This window comes from Coturnix japonica, chromosome 12 (assembly GCF_054131305.1).
Source record: "Coturnix japonica strain WE chromosome 12, WE-NBRP24, whole genome shotgun sequence".
Lineage (NCBI taxonomy): Eukaryota > Metazoa > Chordata > Aves > Galliformes > Phasianidae > Coturnix > Coturnix japonica.
In genome coordinates, this window is record NC_140674.1 from 1,766,484 (window position 1) to 1,791,624 (window position 25,141).

General features: G+C 40.9%; 2 protein-coding genes across 13 annotated transcripts in view; one reads left to right on the plus strand and one right to left on the minus strand.

Annotated features, from left to right (window-relative positions):
• Positions 1-25,141, plus strand: part of LOC107317829 (glypican-5-like) — a 364,600-nt gene that overhangs the window by 228,298 nt on the left and 111,161 nt on the right. For 9 of the 12 annotated variants that reach the window (XM_085512501.1, XM_085512502.1, XM_085512504.1 and 6 more), the window contains one exon: positions 5,892-6,042. In XM_085512501.1, coding sequence (XP_085368627.1) covers positions 5,892-6,042 — 151 coding nt within the window. Of the gene's footprint in view, positions 1-5,891; positions 6,043-17,464; positions 17,584-25,141 lie in introns of all 12 variants that reach the window. The other 3 variants (XM_015870947.3, XM_085512500.1, XM_085512498.1) reach the window with 1 other exon arrangement.
• Positions 13,255-23,151, minus strand: LOC146758728 (uncharacterized). The gene is made up of 2 exons (XM_085512506.1): positions 19,633-23,151; positions 13,255-13,509 (listed from the first exon to the last, which is right to left on the minus strand). The coding sequence occupies exon 1, from the start codon at positions 22,633-22,635 to the stop codon at positions 20,965-20,967; it is 1,671 nt and encodes a 556-aa protein (XP_085368632.1). The 5' UTR covers positions 22,636-23,151; the 3' UTR covers positions 13,255-13,509; positions 19,633-20,964.

Genomic DNA, 25,141 nt, shown 5'->3' on the forward strand with positions numbered 1-25,141 from the left:
GAGTCCTCCACAGAAATGGTAGGAAGGTATTTGCCTTGTAGGAATTCAGGTGCAATTTCAGAAAACAGCATTTCAGTGATGTAATTGTTGGGGGGCAGGAGGGCGTGGGAATGGCAGAGCAAAGCAAGTAAAAGCACCAATTGCATCAGATTGGGAAAGATTAATAAAGTCGAAAAGTAAGTCCTGACCTTCCCAAAAGTTATACAGCTAATACAGAAGCTACTTGGAAACACAGTAGGAGAGTTAATGAAATAATTAACATATTTTGAAGGAAAGACTTCTGGAATGAAGTAGAAGGGGAAAAACAGGAGGTAAAACACAGAAATGTGTGTGTCATTCTCCCCACAAAGTGAATTTGGTTGAGAGTTGAAGTACACAGAATTAAACTCATCATTTTCATGTTCTTCATTGAATGACTTCAACAAAAAAACTTGTGAAATTTTTTTGAAAGCTGGGTTTCTAGGAGCTGCAAAGTAAGAAACCAGTGTAGAGTAGAAGTCCATGACTAGTTAGAGTCCTGGCATGGCTGTTCTATATGTGTGCTACTTCAGGTAGAAGCACTTCAGATATTTAACAGTAGAAAAAACCAGAAGGCAGCAGAAGAAAAAATGGAATGGAAAAAAAAAATGGCTCCCCAAATGCAAAGTGTAGCTAGAGTGGAGATACGCTGGGGCAGAGAAGGTGTCCCCATTCTGTGGGCACAGTTGTGGTTTTTGTGCTTTGCATGTTTCCACGTGCTCAAACAGGGCCTTCCCCATCAATTTGTACACCAGCAACATCAGCATTGACAAGAAATACAAATCTCAGTGCAAATAAATATAAGGTACTTAAGCAAAAGAGAAAATCATAAAACAAAGGCATCTACCACTACTGATCCAATTCCCAAAGTAAAAAAGATCTGGTCAGGAGAGATGGGAATACAGTTCAAAAGCCATGGTAAGTCCTTAACCACATTGCATGAATTATGCATAGGAGTTGAATTAAATTGTTCTGATATTGTACAGGTGATGTGTAAAGCAAGATTTATTAAGCAAAGGTTCTTATATGAACCTGAATAAATCCAGCAGGAGGATACCTTGGGGGTGTCTTTTGTTCCAGAAGGTCGACTGTCCGTATTCAGCTAAAGAAAAGGGTACAAGAGTTGCATGAAGCTATCTCATTGAGTTATACTGCTGTCAGAAGAAGCAAGAAAGGAATAATGCATTGGAGCTTCTGGATTTCTCTGGAATGAAAACAGAGGAGGAACAAACCAAAGAAAATGTCTAATGAGATTAAGGACAAATAAGTTTATTTGACTTATTCATGCTGTAATATATGAATGCTAGATAAATGTGCAAAGAAGGAGGAACAACAACTGCCAGATGCTTTCAGAAGGAAGCTAAGAGTGTGTGTGGAAAAAGGTTCACCATAAATGTTATCTCAAAAAAGAGGATCTCTTGGAATAAGCATGTATATGGCAGTTATGTCACAAATCTGCTGTATTTGTTTTGTGAAAAGACGGAACATCTGTTCAGTCACAAGACCCCAGTAAAATGCAGCTTTATGCCTAAAGCAGTGTGTCAGCCCCTAAGAAAAAAATGTATGTAAAAAGAGAAAAACAAAGGAGCATTGTTTATTTCAGTCATAGTCATTTCTGACCTAATAATGCTTTTGAATGGATTTTTAGTTTTATTTTTGGACAAAGAAATGAATGACAGGACTGAGTCATTTATGCCACTTTTCAAGATTAGGCTTTGTGCATTATTTGGGTGGAAGATGGCAAAGTGCTTTGTTTCTGCTAATCATATTTATGTCATCGAAGAACATTTTAGAAGGCTATTTCTTAGCTTACAAATTCTAATTTCAGTATATAAAAAGCCATTTTTTGTTCTCCATGAAAACATGAGTGAGTCAGATATATGTGCTGACATGTAAACTAGAAGGAAGTTAAATTTTACCTCAAGACTGTCTATTCAGAGAAAAAAAAGATTCCCACTGAAATGTCTATAGAAAACTAATCAACAACTTCCTCATTAAACTATTACTATCTAGGATCTGTCTCTGAGTATTCCAAGCACACAACTTTTAAGTGGTTTTATTCAAAAAGTGTGTTCTTTTACATTTTCACTGCTGTATTCACTGACCTGAAAATCCTAAAACTGTGATGCTGAAAATACTGTTCTAAAATCCAACTTCTGATGAAATTAATTACTCAGCTTAGAGCAGTACAGGGACTGATGCTCTTTAATATTGATGGTGGGAATGAGTGCACCCTCAGCACGCTTGCTGTTGACACCTAGCTGAGTGGTGCAGTTGACATGCCTGAGGATGCTCTCCTACAGGATGGGCTGAAGGAGCTGGGGCTGTGTAGCATGGAGAAAGGAAGACTGTGGGGGGACCTGAGGGAGGCCTGAGGGAGGCCTCTAAAGGAGAGTGACAGGAAAGAAGGGGACAGACTCTTTAGCAGGGTCTGTTGTGATAAGACAAGGTGAAATGGTCAGGCTAAATGAGGGGAGATTTTGGATTTAAGGAAGGAGTTTTTACAATAAGGGCAGTGAGGCACTGGCATGGATTGAACAGTGGTGTGGTGGATGCCCCATCCCTGGAAATAATCAAAGTGAGGCTGGAGGGTCTCTGAGCACCTGATGGAGCTGTGGATTGCAGGTTAGTTGAACTAGATGACCATTTAGTGGTCACTTCCAACTCAAAAGATTCTATGATTTTGTGAGTTCATGTCCTCATTAGAAGCCTATGATTTCTGAAGGACTTAGGTGATCAGGAATGTGTGTGCTATGTTATCAGATATTAATAGGGGACCACGCACACAGGACATCTTTCTTCTCCATGAAACCATGTCTGTAGAAAGTTTCTTGTTTTTTAACTTAAGCTGGGAGCAATTGCTGGAGTAAATAAAATGAATTTGTATAATCTTTATCTGACTCAGCTGAAACAGATACTAAGTTCTTTCAACAGAAAGACTGTAAAGTTTCTCAGAAACTCTTTAGAGTCTTGTGAACCTGATCCAAAAGCTTAAAGTTGGGAAAATTTCCGATTCAAACCAGTTTTCAGTTGGGCTGTGTAAATTTTGCTGAGCTACTTACATGAGCATTTCATGGGTAAGCAGTACTGTCTTTCAGATATGACAAAAGCTTGAAGACTTAGATTTTAAGCTGTTAGGATTCCAGTGTCTTCTGGAATCCTGAGCAGCAACTACCTCCTTCATTGTGAAGGCAAAGACACAAGTTGCAGTGCTCAGCCTGAAATCCATTGCAGTTGTTCAATCAAAGCATCAATTCTCAGCCCCAAGATAGGTTGGAACTACTGAGCAGAGTTGCCAGAGATGGTTGGATTGTGTCATGCATCAGCAGGCAGAGCGTAAGTCAGCAAAATATAGCTTGAGAGTAGCTTTTAAAAATGCAAGTGCCATTATTGATTTCCGTCACTGCTGTCTGCTTTCCAGTTTGGGGAAAGGACTATGTGCTCTTTGGCCATCTGGGGAAATCTGGAAGCTGTGGGGGCTGCTGTCTCCCCCTAGGAGAGTTGTTCACATGTTTCAGCAGGTCATGGCTGTCACTGAAGAGGCCTTGAACATGGATAGCAGTGTTAAAAGTGTTTATTAAGGACATTCCCTGTCCACACTCATCTTCTAGACCTAGCAGAGCTGAAAAAATGTAAGGGACATTGTCTTTCTATTATGATACTTCTAAAGCGCCAGCACCCTATTTGATCCTGACGCAGCCTGTGCTGTTTCAGTGCAGTCTCAGGACTTTGAGAGGGATGTCTCTGGTACTATGAAGAAAGGAGAAGGAGAAAGGCTAGCATACACTTAGCTATCACACTGAATCATTGCTCTCACTAACATCATGGGGCAGTTGTTAAGGGACAGATGTTCCTAACTCACACTGCTACACCTCCTGGAATGTGTTAATTGATATATAAACAAGTATGTGTGCACAAAGTCAGGCTCTGGTTCGTTGTTCTTGGTCAGTGGTAGCCACAGATCCAAAAGCTGTTGATGGGAAAATCATTGAAAAGATTTGGGAAGTGCTGTACAAGGGAGGAAGACTAAGCAGGTTTCACTTGAGCTGGTTCTGAGCTGTGAGGTTCTTCCACATCAGAGTTCTGTGTAACTTGACCTGCCTCCATAGTGGCAAGCCAAGGAAGAGCTGGGTCAACTTTGAACAGCACAGGAGGAGATGCAGGTCTCAGCTGTGTTTAATCTCTTTTTGTTCTGCAGGTCTTAAGAACACAGAAGCATGTAGTGTGCTGCAGGTGCACTATATTGAAAAGCAGGTCAGATTGAGCCATGAAATGAAATTTTTGAAAAGAATGGTTGCCTTAATAGGCAATAAACATTTCTGCTTTGACTGGCAAACTGTGGGAGATGGAGAGGTCAGCTCGGCCGCGTCAAGTGTCAGCTGTCTGATAATGAGGCTCTGGAAAGGAGTCAGAAGGTCTGAATAAGCAGGGGTGTTTTGTATGTAGGCATAAGATAAGCTGTCTGCTTGTTATGGAACTTGCTTGCTCTCTAGCCAATGGATTATTAGTGGGAATGTATTGAATGCATCTGTTAGAATATACAAGGCTCACTTCGAAGAATAAACAGGGATGCACAAGATGATAGGGATACACAAGATGATGCAGATACACATCATGGTCATGATCATCGCAGCAATAAAGAAATCTTCCTGTCACGAGAACCTGTGTTGTGTTGCTAACTCAAGACAATCATTAAAAACAATCATTAAAAACCTTCATTAAATTTTGCATCTCTTCCATTCACCACTTAGCCATTTCTTTTCATTCTGAAACATTATAACTAAGAATGAATGAGTTTTCTCTAATACAGTCAGGGCATGAGAAATCTGTGAAAGAACTGAGTTATTTTTCTCCCTCATAGGCAAATTTTTCCAGTTGCTTGACAAAATATTGTTTTGTATAGTCATGACATCAGTCAAGAGGCCAATGAATAGCAAGACTCAACATTAGTCAACTTGTTTTTTAAAGAAAACAGGCATTCAGTAACAATTCATGTTTGATGCTCTTCCCCACTGAAGTCCATACCCTGTCCTCCCACTTACTGACCTTCCCACTGCAGCACGAAGTGGTTTCCGTCTTCATAGTGAGCAAACATCTTTTTAGTGAAAGGGTGAAAAAAATCCTCAGTTCTGCCATAAAGAAGTTGGTGTCTGTAGGTCAGGATCTCTGCCATGATCTACAAGCTCTCCAAGCACTTATCATCCCTAGAGCAGAGGATGGCAGCTCAAGGCATCTGAAGAACAAAGAGAGTACACAAAGAGCTTCCCACTGCATTCATTGCCATCCATCCAGCCCAGTTGGATTAGTCCTGTGCTCCAGTTGCTCCACAGCCCGCCTCCTTTTTAGTGAGAAATCTGCTTGAATCTTCAAAACATTTTAAAATATATTTCCCTCAGTACCAGGGATAATCACAGTCCTCTGGGCTAAAACAGATCACAAAGTCTTAAATGTATCTGCAGCGCTTTACAGAGAAATGTGTGTTAGAGGCCATTGGGCAGCTCTGACCAACACCAAACAGTGTTACAAAGTCTTTCCATTTGGTTAAGATATACTTATGTAACAGGAATAACAGGTTCTAATCGTACCTCATCATAGCACAGGGGCAGAGCTAGCAAAGCTGGTATGGTGCTTCCGATCAAAAGTTTGATGGTAAGTGTTGGGTGTCATCTGTGGTGGATATATTTTGATGGTATAGTCTTTTAATCCAAAAATACAAAAATACAGTTCTGCCAGAATCAATCTATAATGTGAATAGCAGTTCTGGAAAGAATGTGAACATGCTTGTTGCTTTGTAAACCCAGCAATCCAGATTGGTCATTAGAAGCACGAGCTGTGTAAGCTTACCGTTGTTGGTCCTTGCTCTTTTGTTTTAGCTGGTTGCTGAGAAGGCAAAGTTAAAACTGGAAAGATGGACTTCCCAAGATGCTGGCAGTGGGGGAGGAAGAAGTGAAGAGCTGGAGACAAGTGGGGACTGTGATGATGAGGATGGCTGCCAAGGATCTGGTGACAGGATTCACACAGCAGGTAAATACATATTCTGTGGACATGCATGGAGTTTAGAAATTCCTGAGTGTTACAAGTAGGTGGACAGAGCTAAGGTTTGTACTGTTCAAGTTACTGTCAAATTCTTATTGAATTCAAAGGATTTGAATCTTAACACATGAACGACCGCAGTAGAACTAGAATGGTACAGAGAGTAATGCGGTACAATGTAACAGTTGGCCTGCAGATAAGAGACTTAAATTTACAGTGAAAAATATCTGTAGGGAAGTCTGGATCATAGAAATACTGGAAGAGCTTTCCTGGATATTGTGGGCACTTCAAATAAATAGAAAATTAATGCCTGTGTAGACTGTACTAAGTGTTGACATAGATATTGATTGATTGCATAATCACACTGAAGGATGATCCAAAGAGAGTTTTGCTGAAAATATATATATTCTTGAAAAAATACCTGAAATACTGTTTTTAGTAGTTTTGAGTAGCTGGATAAAGATTATCCTGGTATAAAATACCTCAATAGCCTCAGATATGCATTCTGCAATATTTATTTTTTGGTAATTACTTGCATAAAGCTTGGAATCAGCTTCAGAATTTAACTTAGTATATTCAGTTTGGGACACCTCAGTACAGAAAGGACATGGAGGTGCTGGAGCAGGTCCAAAGAAGGGCAACAAGGCTTGTGAAGGGCTTGGAGAATATGGCCTATGAGGAGAGACAGAAGGAACTGGGGCTGTTTAGTCTGGGGAAAAGGAGGCTGAAGGGAGACCTGATTGCTCTGTTCCAGTACCTGAAGGGTGCTTACAGTGAGTGCGGGGCTGGTCTCTTCTCACTGGTGACAGGTGACCGGATGAGGGGAAATGGCCTCAAGTTGTGCCAGGGTAAGTTTAGGTTGTATATCAGGAAAAAGTTCGTTACAGAAAGGGTTGTTAAGCACTGGGATGGGCTGCCCAGGGAGGTGGTTGAGTCACCATCCCTGGATGCGTTTAAAAACCATTCAGATGTGGTGCTCAGAGATATGATTTAGCAGAGGGTTGTTAGAGTTAGGGTACTATGGTCAGGTTGCGTTTGGACTCGATGATCTTGAAGGTCTTTTCCAACCTGAGCAATTCTATGATTCTGTGATTCTACGATTCCACCAAAATGCTGGCAATTTAATAGGTAATTTCTGACTTACCTATCAAGATATCTTGAGGCATGATGATTCCTTCTAAACATTTGAAACTACTGATATATAATATCTGAGAGTTCTGATTCATATCAGGTCATCAAAGTATAATTGTATTAATTATTGATGATTTATGTAAATATATTTTCGTTTGAGTGAATTAATATGTGAAATACGTGCATAACAGTGTCGAAACATAGTGCTCATTAAGGTGAGATAAAACTCAGGTAAGCTTTAAACTGCTATTTCATTCAGCAAAGGTCAACACATGGCTCTTGCTCAATTTTTTACCAGTAAGTAAGTAGACTGAAAGAAAGTATCATATACTCAGGTAGGATGTGCAAACCAGCTTTGATGTAGGCTGTGTTCAGGACTTTGGTTGTTCTTGTTATGAATTTTTGTTCAGGAAAACAGAGCTTAAGCATGTATTTTGAAATATGTGCTAAGCATTAATTCTGTTTTACAGTACCAGGTTATAAATATCTACAATACGATATACATTGTTGAGCTGTATAATCAAGGTAAATGAGGTATTATTACATACAGATGATTCTTAACATTTTTAAGTAACTGTGAGTAACAGATCAGGTTGAGATTCTCACTGTGTATTCACTCATATTTTTAAACAGAAGAGCTTTGTTGAAATGTTATTTTAAAACTATTTCCTTAGCTTTTTTTTTTTTTTTTTCCAGTTTTTGTTGTGTTTTATTTATGAGGAATTAAAAGATTGCTAAGTCTTTCAGCCCCTAGATATCTGTGAGTGTAAGTACTATAAATAATGTGCTTTCTTCTCTATGTGGTATGATAGGTGCTAAGTACTCTCTAATGAATGACTGAACTATAAATACACTGCTTGAGGAGGATGTGTGTGCATATTTACACGTAGTGGTAGATTTCAGATGTTCAGAAATAAAAACTTGAAAGATTTCAAGACTAGATTTGCTGCTGGCTTTAATAATGGTAAATAAAGGAGATGCTTAATGTCTCTTTTCTCTTTTTTGCTTGCAATCTCTTTAAATAAAATATTCTATGTTGATATCGTCCTGGATTTAAAAGAATTATATTTATACATATAGCTGTTTCAGAGTTTAGTATGTTTTATATCCAATTAAAAAAGAAATCACAATTAATTGTAGAAAATAGTATTGATTCACAACAGTAAGAATATTTCATTGTGTGACAATAGTACTTCTGTTTTCCTAATTAGCTTTAAAATGCTATACGATGTAGAAGCCACTAGCAGTAAATACATTTGGCATATCTGGATACAATTAGGAGATAAAATGGAGTAATCTCATTATAGAACTTCTTTGCTTTAATAGAATGCTAAAGAAATAAACACTGGATTGGATTAGTTGCATTTCCTCTTGCTGCATGTCTGTAAGATGATGTTTCTCATTGTATATCCTGTGAATTTGTTATGTTTCCTAAACTTAAAAGCTGTCAGTTCCATCTGACTGTTTTGTAGAAGCAGAACATGCCAGCATTGACTATTCTGTGTTCACTTTAAATACACAGTAAATTGAGACGTGAATTGAGGCTAAGGCTAAATCCCAAATAAGACCCTGATTTGGAGCTCAGAAAAGTCACTTGGGAATATTCTTACTGACTGCAGAAGGCTCAGAGTGGTTCAATGCCACCAATCTTATCACTTAATGCTGTAGTTTGTAGTCACATTTTAGAACAAAAGGAATAAGAAAGGAATAAAAGCCCTTTCAAAACATGGACTTTTTGCCAGAGCAGTGATGTTTTTAAGAAGGTCATGGAAAGCAGAAAAGGAAAACAATGATCAAATAGTGGATTCAGAATCCAGCAAAAATTTACTACACCTGTAATTTCTTTGAAACCTACATGAAAATGAGATTTACAATTTATGTGTTGAGTTCCGCTTTGAGCATCGCAAAAGATTCAGAATCATTTTAAATAGTTTCTGAAAACATACTGAACACTTCATCTTACCTGCCTGAGAAAAAAATTCCTTTTGTTTGGCAAGAAGTTGGCAAGAGTTTTGCCAGGAGCAAGGTTTCCGTCACCAAAAAAGTCTCTTTTCAGTACTATTAAAAGATTCCTCTGGGCAGGGTACATTGCCATCTCCCTATATCATATGTGTTTATCCAATTGATTTCATACAGCCAAGACGACACCTTCTCTGGAAGCCAGCAGCCTCTTAACACACTAGATAGGGTAGGAGATACTTGAGCATGTCATATTCTGTCAGGCCTTACCAGTTACCACAACTGTCCTTTCTTGGGGAAAACCATGGAAACATCAGTTTCTTAAGCAGATCCATGTGCTATTTGTTGGCAAGTGGCAACTTTTCATTGACAGCATCTGTTAACCATCTTTAAACAAAGCTTTGTTAGAAGAGATTTAAGAGGAAAAAAATCCTGAACATGGATGGGGAAGTAGTTGAGCAGTTTTGATGGCCATAGTCCTGCAGGTTTCTAGGCAGAAGTGCAAAGCAGAGACTCAGTCTGAACCTTGCTGAGCAGCATGTGATTGTGTAAGCATGGTCTGATGTGAACTTCAATCACAAAAGGACTCACAGAATGATGTGAGGAACTATTCTTAAATAGGACTGTGGAGGATGCTCAACGGTGTACAAGGCTGAGCACCATGCAGAATCAAGCTACTGCAGTGTTTACTAGGGGAGGGGTTAGCATCCTGCAGATCATGAAAAGGTGCAGCAGCAACAGGTTCACGTTGTACCCTGTTTCTCCTCTCTTTTGTGAAAAGAAAAATAAATGCTTCAATCTGATGAGTGAAAAGTGGGAAGGAAGTCCCTGCAGGGGATTTCGCACTCCCAGCTGTGCTGCACAGCTGTATGCTGTTAGGAAGCCCGATCCGGGCAGTGACTGCCAACAATAGATCTCTCTTCAGAGTAGTCATCAGGTGGTTTTCCATTAAATAAGTTTTAGAAGATCCAACAAGGTTGGACCACAGGCAGGAACCTGTTTAGTGCAAACCCCAAGACCTCCACACTGTAAAAGAAAAAATTAAGACAAAAATTATTCCGAACTTCTTTCTAGATAAGCCTGAAATAAAGTGATGGAAAGTCAAAAGTTATTTAGTAACTGTGAGACCACAGTTGTCTTCACACTGACAAGGCATCCAAACAGCACAGGTTAAGGAGAACATCTCTTTTAGTCTGTCCTTGGGCCTGTTCCCTGTGGAGCAGAGTAGGCAAAGCTGAATGTCTGATGTACAGGAACTGCCATCTTAGCCTTAAATTTTCTCATCAGTGTGTATCCTCTATCTATAAGGCAAAGCCTTCAGCTCTCAGATGGGGCAAATATTGATACAGCCCTGACAGGCCTTGAAACTTCGTATCTTTGCAAAACAGAACCAGAAATTTACTTTTCCCTTGCTGGCTGCCTGCTCCACACCAGGATGAGCTTCTTCTGTACCTCTATTGCAAAAGGAGTAGGTGGCTATGCGTCAGAAGCTCTTTATTACTGTGAGATTTGGGCAGATGCTTATATAATCCCAATAAAAATTTTATTCTATACTTCTAATTCCTTCTTGAAGCTCTTCCCCTTTAGTATGTATTCTCTGATTTTAAATATCTCTCAGTAGAATATACTGCTTCTTCTAAATGTCAGTATTCAACCTATAGCAAGTTTACTTCATCAGCATGTTCAGATTACGTGGCTCCAACCCCGGGCTTTATTTGTGACTGCTGAGACAATGCACAGTTACTGCATTTTTCTGATCTGGGCAGATGTATGGAAAGCATTAAGTCCCAGCTTGGCCACCTGGGGAAAAGACCTGATCAGCACAAGGAGCACAGGTGAAGGCTGTGTGGTGGTGTATGCAAACCCTGTGAGAGGGCACTGAGTAGGCAGTTCCTCTGGGGCAGCAGAGGAACCTTACAGCTGCAGAGTTCTAACTTGGAGTTGTATTCAGAGGTATGCTTTGGGTATAGGCATGGGAACAAGGAAGAAGTCTAGATAGTCAGGGTAAAAAGTGTGGATTTTGGTTAATACTGATAGAAGTGGATAGTATCTGATGATGAGATGAGTCACTTTGGACTTGTGGTGCTGTTGCAGTTACCTAGTGGGTACACTTTGCTAAGCATTTCAGTGGGTGGCACTGAAGTTTGAGCAGCTCTATCCTGTGCAAATAGGACTAGAATGCAGCAGAGGGAGGGGCTTGGAGATGGGGATAGCGCAAGAGATAATTTAGAGGGGAGAAAGTAGGTTTCCCTACTTCTCTATCCCAAATCTTTCATAAACGTTTTATAACCTACTGGATGAGATAAAGTATTGTGTGTCATGTTAGCCTCCTTCATTACCCAGTATAATTTAAACTGAAGTGTGTATGAGAAGAAAAATATAACCATTCTGAATCCATCCTCAACCTCAACATTTACTTGGCAGTTTGAGCTGTAAATGAAAGGGACTTCAATTCCTTCAGATTTTTTACTCCCAGAACCAAGGTGAGCTTGGGTCCATACAAGACAGGAGTTTTTGCCAAGGTGTATAAATCACTTTTTGCATGGCTGGATAAACATTTCCCCTGTATGAGTTTTTCCTGTTGGTAATGAGAATGGCAGCTAAAGGAATGACAGGCTGAGTGCCAGCTCTGTGACTGTGGGAATAACTTTTGTACTGCCTTTGGTACCTTCAAAGAGATAAAAATCTGTTTTGGGAAATGTAAATCACATCAAATTTTTTATCACTTCAGCAGTGCATAGACAAAATTAAAATATAACAATATTTTAGTTCTTCCAGTGCTCTGTTCTGTTAGGAGAAATTAAACATTGGAGAGATCAAGATAAAGACGTTTGGGGCTTACCTGTTTATTACAGTTCTGCATAAGCAGTCATCAGAGACCGTGCTGTAGATCACTGATGGGTAACATGATTTTACCAACCTATTAAAAATATTACCGGTGATCTGTATCCAGTGAGAGCAATTGCTACAGCTCAGCGCTTTTTGCTGACTTTGACAGCAGAATTTTATCTGTTTACTTTCCATGGGAGCGAATCGATGTGTACTTACTTTTCTGAGATGTGATTTGAAAACAACTCTGAACTGAAAACTCACAGATGTGATTTTCCGCTGAATTGCTGCTCACGGATATTTCTCATAAAATGAAGATTTACAAACAGAAACATCACAACACTAAGCAGCCCCAAACTGGAACAGCATAGTCAGGCTGCAAAGAGCATGAATAAAAAGAGGTGATTTAGTATGTGGTGACTAGCACTAGGAGAAAGACAGGCTCCAAGGTAAAATGGCCTTTGTTAAGCAGATCACATTATGCAGAGCACCCTAACTACTAAGAGCAGTCTGCAGGCAGAGTCTTTGACCCCATGCAGGTCATGCCTACCTCTGTGGTAGTCATGTGCAAGCATCAGCATGGCATCCAGAGGTTAGAGGCCAAGGTAAATGGGGAGTGAAAACTACCCTCCTCGGGTAAGTCTCATCAGTTGTGTGATTTAGATCCTCCTGACAAGAAATTCATTTAAGAGCTGTAATATCCCATCATGCCAAGTACTGATAGGATAAATGTGAAGGCTAAGCTAATTTGCCCCCAAAATGCCATAGAGCCAAAATTAATTAAGAGGAGTTAACAAGGAAAGGTCCTTCAAATTACTTCAAAATAGATAACTCATGTAACTTAATGGCAGTACTGTTTAAAATGCTAATTCCATTATGCTATAAGTTTAAAAAAACAAACAACAAAAACAAACAAAAAAAAAACCACAAATCTTGCAAGCTTAAGGAAAATCTTCACCTGCAAATTAGTCTTCATCCCACACAAGGGAGTGCCTAGCTGATAATAGCTAAGTGACAGTAGCATCAGTGCAATGCCGCATTTTGTGCCTGCTGGGCCTTTCCTCCTTGTTAGCCAAAGCAGGAGCCTGAGGGCCTATGTGAAGTGAGCAGCTGAGCTGTTAAAACCTCACTCCTTGTTTTGAGGTATTTGTCAGGCTTCTTCATTTCAGGGTTTTAGTAGTATCGAGAACCCTTGCTGTGGGAAGCAATGTGCTTGAGTAGTAACATGAGTATCTCTGGAGCTTAAAAAACATCATTTTTCTCCAAGGAAGGTAGACAGTAAAGGCAAACCTATGATCTTGTTTTATTCCAAAAGCAGATTATTCCAAATTAGTTGAGGTAAGGTTACCATTTACCACAACATTCAAGTCACTCAAAAAGCCTATCATCAGTCATTGCATATCGGTGAAAGGCAAATAACAGAGGGGTTTGGCAGTGGTAGCAGAACTGAAAGTCACGGAGGAATGAAGAGGTTCTTTTTCTTGCTGCTGTCACCTTGCCTTGTTGTGTGACTCATGAGGAAAGCTTTGGTTGCTGCTCCTTTAAAAGAGTAAAAGAATAGCATTACTTTGGTTTTTTTTTTCCTCCCTCCCTGTCTTTAGATCAATGTGTCTCGGGGGCATTTTGTCTTTGCTTTAAGGTAGAAAATGCCTGGAATGCCTCAGATATACATTTTGAGTTTTTCTGTTCTTTGCTTGTCCATTTTAAGGTATAATAATACACCTTAGAGTACTGCGGTGTGCCTGAAGCCAACAGATAGGCCATCACAATGTGCCAGCTGATAAATTTAGGGTCAAAACAGTACCTGAAAGAAAGCATAGTTTAATTCAGAGCAAATGTGCTGTGCTCTCTATGTTCAATTTACTATGAGGAAAACGGAACTTCAGGCTGAAGTATGTGACAAATGAACTGGATTGTGGATTTATGGGGCTAGATCTAGCTGACTTGAGATCAAGGTACTTACAGTAACTTAAACCACCTGAAGTTCTTGCACGCCATTAAATACTTTCCTTGAAGAGAGCTCAAAGATTAGGAGCACTATTCCTCAGTAGTTAATTTTGTATCTGATTTATCCCACAGCAGTCTCCAGTCTGGTGGATTTAAGACTATTTATTTTCGGCCTGTCTGTCCTCAGAGCAGTTAAGTAGCATTTCCTTAAAATTTAACACTGTCCAGGATGGTCAGGACAGCTGACACCTTTCAGAGGAATATCAGGGCTTCGTGTAGATTCAAGGAGTCTATAATGTCGTTTGCCAACCCTAAACCCAGAAACTGGGTATGCACTGCAGAATAGTGAAATTAGAAACTCCTGGAGTATGGAGTGTGATTTCGTGCAAGCAAGGTGAAGCCTCTAAATTATGGGTGTCCAACCTTGACTGGACCACAGGGAGTGAAAAGAAATTGTTGGTTGTACATAGATTGCACAGAAAGTAATGCCTCCTATTTATTTCCATCTAAATTGCAACAGATACAGCACAGTAACACTATTTGATAGAGCAAATTCTCAGCTACAAAACAGTATTTTTCAAGATAGTCACCACCACCAGCTGTGCATTTCACCAGTGATGAACAAGGGTCTGCATGCTGCACTCATACAAATAGGCTGCAGCAAAAATGACCCACTGCCTCTGTCACCACTGGTGAAACACATTGCCCACCCTTCACTGTGCTCGCATCTACTGGTTGCCCTCTGTAAATGTTCGGTAGGTTCTGATGAATGTCAGTGGGTGCTATTTTTTCCTCATGAGGGAGTTCAGTAACCCACCTTTGCTTCATACACACTTTCATATCAGATGCCATTCTGTCTGACTGCCCCTCTTCTGCCATCTGTTGCACAGTTGCAAAATGTAAAGGAATATTTGTGGGAAGGTTCAGTCTCTGCTGCCATCCACCAACACCTGCCTCTGGCATCACAGGCCTATATTATAAAATAGGAGGCATGACTTTTAGAGCAGCCCTCATGAAACATATAATGCGGTTAATGTATATAAGTAACAAAACTTATTTGGTGTGTGTGTGTGTATAATTAAAACAGAAGATAAGCCTATAAAACTAGTGGGATGTTTGACCTTGTTTTTGTGAAACTGATGCATCACCCTGGTTTGATGGCAGTGGTTGGAATTCTTAGTGAGCTCTCAAGGTGTTTGTCAGGGATTTTTGATGAAATTTTACTCTTCCTGTGCTTCATCCTTAAAAATAGTTGGTTACAAATGTACATACTGCCAAAAACTGATGACATGAATAAGATGTGACTGTGTATCAAGGGATGTTTTTCTCATGTAAGAGTTCTTATAAAAACCTGGTAAAGAGACAAGATTATTATTATTTTTGGTTGAATTGCAACTCTATGCATTTCATTTGAAAATTTGCAGGTACTGTATTTGCATTGACTGAGAATTGAGTTGAAAATATACCAAAAATGTTACAAGAATTTTTCAGAAATCTTGTAAATTATTCTCAAATTCCTTTATCGACACGGAAAACAAGGGTGTGTGTTTTGTGCTGTTTACAGGGCTGTGTTCAGCCAATGTATCAAAATGCATAAAGTTATTTGCCATAACTTGAGTCAGCACTGCGCTGCACCTTCCTCGGTATCCTGGTTTCAGCTCAGACAATGCTAATCACATGTACAGAATCACTAAATCACACACTCATCTATCTCACGCTTTCTAAACTTCCTTCCAATGTTTGGTAGCTGCTGAATGATGGGTGTATGCCCAGGGCCAGGCCAGGCCACTTAGTGGGGAAGAGCTGCCACCATGATGGCATGGGGCAAGGGATAGCTGCAGGATGGGCTGGGCATCATGCAACTATGAGCCATGGGTTGGACATGCGTGCTCTAAATTATGGGTTATTTAAGAGTCTTCAATGTAGTTGTCAGTGATGGAAAAGCCAGCTGAATGCAGCATCTTACAGAACCTCTTCTAATGTTTTTGGTCTAGTTTCTCCCTTTCCCTCAGTTAATTGTCCTTCATGTATATTCCTTTCGGAAGATTTTCTTTTTCCTGAATTACATTTCTGTCTTTTGTTGATATTCCTCAGTGCCACAATTAGAAAGAGATTTCTTCCAATCTTCTTGTCTTTGGGGTTTTATGCAGCTCTTATAGCATTGTTGAGTCTTTCTTTAATCAGTCTCTCAGCCTCCCTATTTGTGCTTGTTCTCCTCAGAATTTCTGGTCGTTTGTCAAGCAAACTTTGACGTATTTCTGAAATAAAATTTGGTTGGCTCCTTATGTGACTTTGAATTTTATTGACTACTATTTTGAAATTAAGAGAATTTTCTGGGGGGGCAGAGAGGTATTGATGTATCTTGTGTTGCATTAGTCTGTTCGTCTTCTATATACACACTTCTGTCAGGATTGCAAATTAATCTTGAGCAAGATTTAAGTCCTAAAAATTTAATGTTTCTATTTTGGCGTATTCTGAAGTTATCTGTATTCTTGATTTAGGCATGATCTACTCATGCAAAACATGCACAAGTGAGCTATTTTGGTAGCAGCATTCCTTAGAAGTAGTCTGATGTCAAACCATTCAATTTAGCTGCAAAAATCATCAAACATTCTCAAAATCCCAATTATAGATCAATTATCATTGAATGGTTGTCCACAGATAGCAGTTAATTCAAAGATGAGGAGGGTTATATCAGGATGAGGACTGAAACGTCCTTTATATCCCTAGAAATTAGGTGCACTGAAATCAGTTGCTTTGGGGGTGAAATTCCACATTATGAATGCTTATCAATTATTCACACAGAGAGCCCTAGAAATCCTCAGCTTTCAAACCTGTTTGGGATTCATCTCAAATTAAAGAAATTAGGAAGAGTTGCCATTGCAGTATTGAAGCTGCCAAGTAATAAGTCATTATCTGATATTTATAGCCCAGAGTTAAGACTGGCGACTCAGACACACTGCTGACCATTCAGCAGGGGAGTCCTAATAATCCAATCTGGAGCAGCAGGGAAAGGAATCGCCTTCTGATGTGAAGTCAGACAAGTAATTTCCTATTTAAAATTTGATTAGATAAAATCTTTTGAACATGTGCTTGTAAAGGAACAGCTTGTTTAAATATGTATACGGCTGCAGCACATGCTGTACACTGTTGCAACTGAAGTCAGCACATTTGCACTAACCTGAACGTGCCAGGAGGGGCACAGTGCCCAGAGCTAACCTCTATCAGGATAAATCTCTTACAGGATGGCAACAATAGAGATGATGGGGAAATGTAGCTTTCATTTCAAGTCAGTTTTTATAGCCATCTAATTAGCTTGATATCTGTTTGATTTAAAAGCATTCTGTAATAGAAATCAGGGGGATAAAAGGCAATAGGTGTTTTTTTAAAGTAAATGAATAAATATTAAGAAAAAAAGAGATGTGAAATTTTGGCATAAAACTGACTCAGGTATCATGACTGTGAGTTTTGCCTTTGGCTTGAAGAGGTAACAATTTGAGTAATGACTGAAAGATCAGTTTCCACTGCCCGTATGCTTGCTTTGCAGGGCAGTATCACAGCAGCTCCAGCCAAAGAGACTGCCTGAAAAACTGCTGCAGAAGTGAGTTCTTGCCTGGACCAAAATACAGCAAATGACAATGTTTCAGGCTGAAGAGCCATGGAAAGGTGACACTGTCTTTTGCTCATATCCTTATTTATATCATATACAGAGCTTATGACAGCATCTCAAAACACCTATTGATAAAAAAGATGTGTTACAGTGATGGAGGCACAACAGTGCTTCAGTACCATACTCAAATGCATCACCAGGGAACGCCCAGTGGGAATCTCCCTACTAGTCCCCCAAAAATATGTCCCTCCATGAGAGTAAAAATAAACAGTCCTTTGGATTTAATGCAGAAGGTACTGTCAGCTCCACACTCTTTGTCAAGAAAATTTGCATAATCTGCATCACAACAGAAGTGGGAAGTGTACTACCTCAAAGAGGAATTGAAATGAAAATTCTAAACTGCAGATAAATCACAAACATATTTGCAAAGTATATGAAAATATATTGTGAAGTCTAAAGAAGTCTGCTCTCTAAAGGAACAAACACGCAACCACAGTAAATGCTTTTGTATCTATACAAGTAGACTAAAAACCCATCCACCTACAAAATATATCAAAAGAAGGTATTGTAAAAAATAAGCGAATTATAAATTCCTAGAGGACAGTTTTCTACCATGGATTATGCAAACATTGCATATACTTCAAGTAAAGTCTCATTTTATTAAAAATGTAACCCATGATAAAATAGATGTAACATGAATGTCAATTTAGAATCTATATTATTCTTACTTGATAAAAGGATATTGAAAAAATGAATTGAACTAACACAAGTATGTTCAATATGCATGAAATTTCTATTTAGCCTGTAAAATGCAAAGCAGATAAATAGTAGCCATTTCCCAGTACTGTAATTACTGTGTCACCATTTATAAAGCGTTTATGTAAAGTACAGCCCCCGTGACTAGCCATGTGTAGACTCCCTGCATCTTGTTAAAAATCAAATCATTGATTTCAGACCCTTTACAATGCTGATATCAGTGATCGCGCTGTAATCCTTCACTAGCTCTATTTAATGTCATCAGTCTCTTTTGTATGTTTTCTTGTTGGACTATCTTAATATTGTAATTGAAGACTATTATAAAATGGAATCCTGCTTTATTTGTTCCCTCATGTTACAATGAAGGCTACAACACTGGAACAGACATATCTTAAGGCTTCTTTCTCCGTTTTTGCAGATATGTGCATTGATTTTAGCAAGGCTTACTTTTTCATTGTTACTACTTCTCCGTGGAAGGGCCTTATCCCTTTTCCATACTGGTCACAGCCATTTGAAACTAGATAAAATAGCGGGGCTTGGGATGTGCTAATCCCAGTTAACTTCTGAGACAGAAGGCTTTCCCCATCTCATCTCTTCTTTTGGAGTGGCCTCTTTCATTTGCAGGAGTGATGGGTCTGTGCCCTTCTCTGAGCTGCAAGGCAAACGTTATTTAGATCTTGAACTAAGGGATGTGTTTAATGGGGAAATACTGTGGTGGTACCTGGACAGTTGGACTGGATGGTCTTTGAGGTATTTTCCAGCCTTGCTGATTCTCTGATTCTGTTATCAGGGTGGCTGTTGTATACCAGCTGCTCAGGCAGGTCTGCCAGAAAAGCATCCACAAGTGCAAGGGGTAAGCACTACACAGCATGGTTTAAAACTTGGAGATCCAGGGCATGTCTGCTTCCCTTGAAGCAGATGGGAGCTCCATCTCTCTGTTGCCACACTGATGTTGCACTAGTGATCCTGCATCAGCTGATGGCAGCCCTCAGCAAGCTTAGTAACACACACTCAAAGGCGCATTGAATTCCAATGATGTCTGTCTGAGTCGGTGTGAAGCATGGTGAATGTCACGGGGTTCTCTCTAGAGCTCACTCCGGGACAGTGGGCACAGACCCGGGGCAGCAGGAACAAAAGCCCCCCCCCTTTTTTTCTCTAGCGGCACGGCGGCGCGGCCCGGCCACGTGCGTTTAGGGAGACGGGGAAGGGAAGGGAGATTGCGATTAGGTCTAACAAAAAATAAGGGAGAAAAAAGGTGATCTGAGAACGAATGGCAGTTTAATAACCTAATAACACTAAACAACAACAAGAGAGTTTCAACAAAGAGAATACCAAGTCCCAAATCTCACCGATGGAGCTGTGGAAGGCAGGAAGGTCTGACCACGTTGTCTCCTCGCAGGGAGCCGGTCCAGCAATGCCGTCCCCTTCCTCACTTCCCTTCCGGTGCCCCTCCCCACATGCTCATTAAGGCAGTTCACAGAAAAAAAAACTTGTCCCCTTTACTCCCATTATGAAGCATGGTGTTCTGATGTGGAATACCAACACCAACCAAATTGCAAAACCATAACATTCCACCCCTTATTACACATCATCACATCATGCCTAACTTTTATCAACATATAAACAGAACAGTAGTTAACATGCATTACATATGTACATACAGATATATATATATATACACACATGGAATCACAGGCTGCACTCCCCCAGCATCAAATTTCCCTGTGGCACACACTGAACATCCCCATCCTTCTGCATCACCCACCAGGTACACCCAGGTCCCTGTGCAAAGACAGTTCCACGGAGGGGCCTCCCCTTTCCAGAGGCTGGAAGGACCTAAACCGCTTTTCCCAGCATATTCTTTACATGCACCACAGGAACCTTGTCTCCCTCCACGGTACGCAGGGAGTTGGACTGTGTAGGGCCGTCTCGGTTGGCTGATCCTCGGGTGTTTACCAGCCAGGTGGCTTCTGCTAGATGTTTCTCCCAGTTCTTAAATGTTCCACCACCCATCGCTTTCAGCGTGGTTTTCAGCAAACCATTGTGGCGCTCGATCTTACCAGCGGCTGGTGCGTGATAGGGGATGTAATAGATCCACTCTATGGCGACGCCCATCTTGCCATTTCACCCCTAGAAACTGGATTTCTTGGGCAGGGCCCTTCACTTTGTCTCGCTTAATAGCGAAACCAGCAGACAGGAGGATTTGGATTATCCGTTCTCCTTTTTTAAAAACCTCCGTTGCTGTATCACCCCACACAACGATATCATCTATATACTGCAGGTGCTCTGGAGCACCGCCCTGTTCCAGCGTGGCTTGGATCAGCCCATGGCAGATGGTCGGGCTGTGTTTCCACCCCTGGGGCAAACGATTCCAAGTGTACTGAACACCCCTCCAGGTATGCAAGGAGCCCCCTGGCTAGTCACTATACGATGTTTCTGCCAGTCTCTACCAGTGAGGCTTATCTCGGCCTCCAACACAGACAGTTCCTGCGAACCCCCAGTCACCCCATGTATATGTATCCGTTCTGTCCCTTCGAAACCTGAGGGTATCAGAGTGCACTGTGCACCGGTATCCACCAGTGCTTTATATTTTTGTGGTTCTGATGTGCCAGGCCACCGAATCCACACCGTCCAATACACTCTATTATCCCTCTCCCCCCCTGGCTGAGGGCAGGGCCCCTCTATTGGTTGTCTGAAGCGGTAGAGGCAACCTCAGTAGTGGCTGACCTCTTTTGTAATTTTCTTACCCGTGCTCGCAGTACAAAATTGGGTTCGTCATGCCACTTCTTCATATCCTCTCCATGGTCACGCAGGTAGTTCCACATGGCACCACATGACATAGGCTCACTGCGGTCCTTCACTCGGACAGGTGTGCGTTTGCGTCTGACAGCTGAGACTGCCACAGGTTCATTGTGGTTCCTTGCCGCAGACCAGCTCTTCTGCATGTTGTCCTGTCTTCTCTCCATTTGGTCCATTCTATCCACCATTTTACAGATGGCTGCGATGGTGGTACGGTGTGGCAGTAGTGAGTATTCGATATTTTGCAGTGAAAGGATGAGCTCAAAAATTTCAGGTCTCCTATCCAGCTCATCATACCTGTTAGAGTTCGTTAATAGTACACTGGAATACTTCCCTGGTGCTGACCGTATGAGTTTCTTGCATATTTCCGGAGTACCGCTCACCTTTTCTGGGTCATGATAATCCTCTGGGTCCCCAGGGACAAACGTGGGATCGAACAGCATTTCTGCCACAGCCATTTCTCTCAGGTACTGGATACCTTCATCAGCTGTACTCCATTTTTCCAGTACAGGCTCCAAATCACTTTTGAGAAGACAGGTTGCCTTTACAGCTGATAGAATCCTCTCCCAGAGACTGGCGACTCCATCGAGACATCTGCTGATCCCTCTATCAATAGATGAGTCTCGAGCAATGTTTCCTAATTGACGAGCCTCATCGCAGCTTAGGGACATGCAGGAGGCCCCATTGTCCCAACACCGGAGCAGCCAAGTGACAAGGCGTTCACCTGGGAGTCGGGCAAACTCCTTTCTCGCACTTTGGATTTCAGTAATTTTCAGAGGTTTACGAGTAGAGGAAGCAGTGACTTTTCCCTCATCATCACTATCTTCTCCATGTCTGTTAGTCTTCTGGGTTGCCTTTCTCGGTGGTTTTGGGGAGGGTCCCTCACCAGGATCTTCCTCTACTTCCTCCATCCGTTCCAGACGTGAGGGCACACGTTCCCATCTCTGGCCTTCCACTGGGGCGACTGACACTGATGCTGGTGCTTCCTGTGGTCGGCTGGGATTAACTTGTTGCCTTCCCCTTAGGGTTTGGATCTCATTCTCGAGACTCTCTATCTTTTTCATAAGCCATTCGATCTGAGATCCCCCTGATCTCCCACACTCACTCAGGGGTTCTATTAATTTCCCAAGGTCCCTCTGGTGTTCAGGGGTGAGATTACCTGATACTGGGGGTCCCGATGCTTCTGGCCCTTTTCCTGAGTCTCTCTGCACTATTCTTTGCAAGTCTCTCTGCAATTTATAGTAAACTACTACAATTAGAGAGACTAACAACACAGTATTCCAATTGACACCCCAGTCATACTTAAGGAATTCAGAGCATTCGTGAGCCAGTTCAAGCGCAGTGCCTGTGATGTTCGTTACTCTGGAAGGGAGCCAGGCAGATATCTCTATCCCTGCCAGCCATCGGCTTAATAAATCTACCCCTACCCCCAACATCAGGAAGTCCTTAAGCCAGGACCACAGGAACCTACGGACTATCAGTCCTACATACAGGGCTGCTGAAAAAAACCACCTAATTACTGCCCAAAACATTGCCCTGAGCTCTGCCCGCATTCTCCACCAAAAATGTCACGGGGTTCTCTCTAGAGCTCACTCCGGGACAGTGGGCACAGACCCGGGGCAGCAGGAACAAAAGCCCCCCCCTTTTTTTCTCTAGCGGCACGGCGGTGCGGCCCGGCGCGGCCCGGCCACGTGCGTTTAGGGAGAGGGGAAGGGAAGGGAGATTGCGATTAGGTCTAACAAAAAATAAGGGAGAAAAAAGGTGATCTGAGAACGAATGGCAGTTTAATAACCTAATAACACTAAACAACAACAAGAGAGTTTCAACAAAGAGAATACCAAGTCCCAAATCTCACCGATGGAGCTGTGGAAGGCAGGAAGGTCTGACCACGTTGTGTCCTCGCAGGGAGCCGGTCCAGCAACGCCGTCCCCTTCCTCACTTCCCTTCCGGTGCCCCTCCCCACATGCTCATTAAGGCAGTTCACAGAAAAAAAAACTTGTCCCCTTTACTCCCATTATTAGCATGGTGTTCTGATGTGGAATACCAACACCAACCAAATTGCAAAACCATAACAGTGGGGTAAGCTTGCAGCTCCCTGCAACAGCATGTCTGTGCATTTTCTATTTCAAAATCCGTGGGTGTGTAATCTGTTTTCTCCTGGGGTCTCGTACGATTCACAGTTATCATGACTTTGTTACAGATAGACCACATTAACATCGCTGCTTTAGAATGGAAGTCTTTTGGTCTTGGAAGGTGTTAAGGTATTAAGAGCTAAGGTGATTTGTCCTGAAATAAATTTGTAGAAATTGCCCAGTTTAATGCCTTAAAATATCCATCATCAAATGTGTGACTGCTAAACTTTCCGATGGTGTGTGATAATATAATAGTAGTAATAATAATTGATGAATTAGTTGGAAGCTCACAACTTTTCCTTGGAAGTACTATCTTAATATTCTCCTTTAAATTCTTCACCAGGTGGAGGAAATGCACAGATGTCACTCAGTGCTATGGAAGAATAGTTGTCATAAGGATGTTTCCTTTCATGATTACTCTACTATCTTTGTTATGAAAAAGGTATACAAATGTGATGAAATTAACTATGAGTCAGTGTTACAATGCACTAGGAGTGATGTTTTATTTAGCTTACTGTTAAGGAGTGTGTTAGATTTGGAGACATGAATACTATAAACGATCAAAGCAAAAGTATTGTTTTGAAATAAGGAAAAGGAATTGTTGTCTGTCCAAACTGTGCATACAAATTAACAAGGCCTCTACGTGAGAACTGGTCAAATACTTTTAGTATGGCATAGCTGATGAAACAGCTGTGAGCCAAGTAAAGCAGCTACATGGCTGCAGTTATCTTTTGTCTCCTGTTTGATGTAATGGCTTGTAAAATGTTATTGGGAATAAATCCTGGGAAGCAGGGAGTTTCTTGAGGGTTTCTTGAGAGCTGCAGTTTTCAGTTTCTTAAGGGATAAAATGATTTGTTCTCTTGGCTAGAGCCAGATGCATCTGTGGATTAATTGTATTGAGGGTTTCTATGTTTTGAATTCTGTCTAAAACTATCAAGGCTATGGGGGAGGCTATACTTCTTTTCAATTATATACATCATCTTTGAGCTGACTAATAATGGTTTCAGATGAGCTCCCCAGAGAAGCTGGAGAAATTAAACACCCAAGGCATTTTTTAGATCCATGGGGTAGGTCTAATTCAGTGTTGAACAGCCCCCACAGTATTACCAGTGATTTGCATTTTCTCCTGCCATGGGTAATAGTGGAGAAGTGGAGCCTCTCAGCACATCCCTTCCCAAAAAAACCTCACTCTCCTTTACCTGGTGGTCAATGAGAATTTTGTATAGAACTCCTATATGCTTTGTTTCTCATAATTTCTCATCGACATTAATGAGAAATATTAATAATGAGAAAACAATCAGCTAAATTTGCTTCTTTTTCAAAACCAAATCTTCCTTTTGCTACACCGTGTCAAAAAATGTCAGGCTATGAATGTGCCAAGATCTTAATGCAGCCCCTGAGGATCTGTCATCTTGGTTAACACCAGCTAAGTACCTGCCACCAGGGCTCTCATCTTTTGAGTATGTATTAGAAAAGTCACGTGAGTTTTGAATACAGTAGTACATTAGCAAAAAGGAAAAAAATCAGTACGTATAACAGGGAACACACATCAGAATAATATGCTCTGTTAAAATCAAATTACCTCCAACTTTAAATAGTATTTATCTTAAAATTTAGAACAGCGTCTTTGAAGGCAAGCAGACATGGCCTCATGCCAAAAGAAAAATCAGATTTTCTGCTGCAGGATATATAGAAAATCATAACAAACCTAATTACCTGTTACCACTGCTAAAGACCCTTCATATCTTAGCACTCTTGAGATTTAGCAGATTGTACCTCGTCTTCCTGATGAGCAGTTCTGATGGAGAAACTAAACATTCAGACTTAGTGAAATAAAAATAAAAAGATTCAATTTTGAAAGATGACAATTTTTGAACAGCTTCAGTGTAAAATGCTGTAACTGCTTTGAAATGCTTCACATTTAGTG

Excerpts from the sequence above, each read along its gene's own strand:
- LOC146758728 (XM_085512506.1), bottom strand. The coding sequence starts at position 22,635 with ATGCGGGCAGAGCTCAGGGCAATGTTTTGGGCAGTAATTAGGTGGTTT.